Source organism: Terrapene carolina, unplaced genomic scaffold (assembly GCF_002925995.2).
Source record: "Terrapene carolina triunguis isolate 2854851 unplaced genomic scaffold, T_m_triunguis-2.0 Scaffold17180, whole genome shotgun sequence".
NCBI lineage: Eukaryota > Metazoa > Chordata > Testudines > Emydidae > Terrapene > Terrapene triunguis.
Window position 1 is genome coordinate 429 of NW_020681531.1, and position 3,662 is coordinate 4,090.

The 3,662-nt window shown below is 64.4% G+C and overlaps 1 protein-coding gene across 1 annotated transcript; it reads right to left on the minus strand.

Annotated features, from left to right (window-relative positions):
* Positions 1 to 76: 76 nt before the first annotated feature.
* LOC112111618 (ribosomal protein S6 kinase-related protein) lies at positions 77 to 3,572 on the minus strand (the record flags this gene model as incomplete). The annotated part of the gene is made up of 8 exons (XM_026661784.1): positions 3,465 to 3,572; positions 3,058 to 3,309; positions 2,482 to 2,565; positions 2,323 to 2,391; positions 1,738 to 1,807; positions 927 to 1,034; positions 619 to 659; positions 77 to 104 (listed from the first exon to the last, which is right to left on the minus strand). Coding segments are annotated over exons 1-8 (700 nt in total), but the record flags the coding sequence as incomplete, so codon positions are not given.
* Positions 3,573 to 3,662: the final 90 nt, after the last annotated feature.

Here is a 3,662-nt window from a genome sequence, read left to right on the forward strand (position 1 = left end):
GCTGCCAGCCCAGCATTCCCCCCACCCAGGGAACAGCGGCTCAAGCCTAGTGTGGAGGGGGCAGCGCTGCACGTACCGCGTTCATCCAGGAGTATGTTCTCCATCTGAAAAGGAGAGAGAGGTCAGAGCTCACATTACCTCCTTGTTCAGGGTGTACTCAGCCAAGCGAGGCCACCTGTCCAGGACACACCGGCGGGCCTGGAAAGGGCCATATTCCCATCAGGCTGGTCGCGAGGCCCCCCTGCGGCTCACACCCCACGTCTGCCTGTGTGAGGAGACCAGTCCCTCCTCTAAGAGCCGCCCAGGGTCCACAATGGGCTGGATCAGGCCTTGGGCAGCACTCGCCCAAACTAGTGGGGGAAAGAGCAGCTGCCCACTCCCTCCACTGAGCGGAGCAGCTGAATCCAGCTCCCACCCCACCAGATGTGTGTTTGGGGCCTGGGGGGAGGTGAGGTTCCCCCATCACAGAGGAACTTGCCACCCCCCCGCTCCCCTGCTCCTGACAGCCAGCACTGACTCGCAGCCGGCAGCAGGGCAGCCCGTCACCCCGAGCGTGTCACTGACTCGGTCCAGCGAGGGGCAGGGCAGGTCAGACCCCCTCTCCCAGGGCACTCGTACCTTCACGTCTCGGTGCACAATGCCCAGGTCATGGAGATAACCTGGAAGGGGAGAAAGGAGGAGGGTCACCAGAGCCCCACCAGGCATGCTGAGGAGGACCATAGTCCTGCCCCAGTACAGGGGAAGCTGTCTGACCATCAGCTCCTGGCAGGCAGGGAGGAGCCCACACCTGGCCCCTCTGCCCCACACAGAGCCTCCTCCCCAGGGCCCATGGTGCTGGCAGCATCAGCCACACCGCTCCAGGGAACCCACAGGGACTCTGCCCCAGCACAGGTCCCTATGCAAGTGCCCCTCAGCAGGTCACTCACCCAGCGCCAGAACCAGCTCGGCTGCGAACAGGCGAATGGTGGCTTCCGCGAAGCGCCCCAAAGAGGCCCAAAGCGTGTGCAGGTCTCCGGTGCTGCAGTATGTGCACACTGCAGAGGGAGCAGGACAGACAGACAGACATTACAGCTTAGGGGGGCCCAGCACACACAGTCAGTCCAGCTGGGGAGAGCCAGGACTTCAGGCAAATGCAATTCCCTTCCCACAGATCACATCTCAGAGACCCTCTACAGACCCTGCCTCCAAGGGGCCTGCTGGAGAGACAGGGCATAGAGTGGGCATGGCCCCCGGGCTGATATTTGCAGTGGGGCTGCTTCCCTTTGCTGCTGATCCCTTCATTGCCCGAGGGCCAAGAGAACCGTGCCAGCCCCGGGTAGGGGAGCCAGGTAGGGTGACCAGACAGCAAATGTGAAAAATCGGGACAGGGGTGGGGGGTAATAGGAGCCTATATGAGAAAAAGACCAAAAAATCAGGACTGTCCCTATAAAATCAGGACATCTGGTCACCCTAGAGCCAGGCCTGCAAGAGGGAAATGCCTTTATCCTGCTCACATGACCCAGCCATGGGTGGCCATAGGGGAGGGGAGCGAGCCGCAAAGCAGCTCCTAATCCACAGGGGATTGCGGGCGGCAGAGCCAGGCTGCACTCCAGCTGCCAGAGCTCTGAGGGCGGGCAGACAAGAGGTTTAATGTCGGTCAGATGCACAGAGCCGTGTACGCGCACACGGAGAGGGAAACGCACACGGGGGGCGGGGCCCCTACTCTAGGGAGACGCCGGGGGGCAGATGGTGACTCACTAATGAAGAGATGCCGCTGTCCCTGCCAGCTGTCCCCTAAGCAGTGAACAAATGGGTGGCTGACCTGCCTCTGGGGACAAAGAAAAACAGGACTCATGAGTATCTGAGCTGGGGATGGGGACACCCACGGGGAGAAATCGGGGAGGAGGAGAAGGGGAGGAGCAGGAAGGCTCAGGACGTCCCTCTTGCCAACACGCCCTCACCCTCCCTGGGATACAGCCCTCACCCGGGGCAGGCCCCGACCTCATGGCATCTCTGGAGAGGGCTCAGGAGAGCCAGCCGCACCCAGATCCCCAATGGGGCTGGCGGCAACTTGGCTAAGAGGCACATCTGCAAACCAGATGCTGAAGCTGTGGTGCCAAGGAAGGGACGGTGCTCCTAGGGCACTGAGCCGACGTGGCCAGTACGGCCTACCTGGGACTCTGAGCCAGGAAGGTTGGTGACAGAACGAGCTCAGGGCAGCTGGCCAGGCCCCTGGGGCAGGGCAGCTTCCAGAGTCTAGTCTCTTCCCCAAGCCACCCCTCCCTTAGGGGATCCCCCTACCCCTCCGATGCGCCCCATGCCCCCAAGGAGAGCGGCAGCTACCTGGATGCTGACCTCCTCCTTGCACTGCTTCAGGGTGTCACGCCGCAGCACCTCCACTTTGGGGACCACCTACAAGAGAAGAAGCCATGGCCCCAGTGAGTCAGCACAGGAGAACGAGGCAGCGCCCTGGGCAAGGGGGGCAGTCAGACGGGCACCCACCTTCACAGCAAAGACCTTCTCCCGCCCGCAGTCCAGCACTTTCAGGACCGTCCCAAACGAGCCTTTAGCAACAAAGCCCAGAATCTAAAAGGAAGGAAGCAGTAAGTGTGCCAGGGTGTGACTGCGCCCACCAGCAGGGCCAGGCCCCGCGAGAGCAGCACGGGACTCAGCAGGGACTACCCAGGGCAGTGTCTCCTGGACAGAGAGTGGGGGGAACCATCCCAGCCTCCCGCCCCCCTGCTCCCAAAGGATGGGGGGTGAACCCCAGCCCAGGGGCGTTCCTCTCTCCAGCGTTCTGGTTGTCAGAGAGGAAAGGCGAGTAGTCGCAGGGCCGGAGGGAGAGCTGGAGGCCAGGGAACAGATGCTGCCTGAGTCCCAGCTGGAGAGCGGAGCTTGGCGACACTCCTGCACGCGGGATCGTGCGCCAGCACTGCTGGGCTCCTTGACTCCGGCTCGGCCCTGGGGCTCCCAAAGGACCATGCAGGCCACAAGAGGCCAATCCACACCCATGGGCCCTGGTCATGGCTTGTTCCCCGCCCCAGCCACCCCCCAACGGCTCGGCGCTGGGCATCGCACCTTGAGCTGAGGCTGGCCCAGTGGGGGCCGGATGGGGAACTCCGGGAGGAAGAGCGAGACGAACTGCGGGACTGGCCACCCCGTCACCACCTTCTCGCCCAGCCGGGGCAGCTTCTCGCCCGGGCCTCGCCGCTGCTGGAGGCACCGCCTCGTGGCCAAGTTGCGCTCCAGCCCGGACACCGTCACCCCAATGCCAGCCAAGACCCTCTTCCAGCTCCGGACCCAGGAGACCTCGGCTGCGAAGCCACCGCCCTGCAGAGCCAGCAGAAGCATGAGCCCCTGGCCCGGCTGCAGCCAGCTCTGGGGCAGGGCACAGAAACCAGCTGTGTGGAACGGGCCCATGGACCCACATCACAGCGAGACCCGGGCGGGGGGCGCCCCCCTGCGGCCCCGCCCCCGGTACGCACCTTGAGGGGGCCCGGCGGGGGCTCGGGCTCGCTGCTGGCAGCTCCCATCGCGTCTCCTTCCTACGGCAGCCCCGGCCCCATCGCGTCCCGGCAGCAGAAGCCGCTGCGCCCGGCCCGGCTAATCCCCCTCTGGGCCGGTTACATAAACAGGCGGGATCCCGTCCCCGCTTCATTGCCATGCGAGCCCCGCCCCCTCAT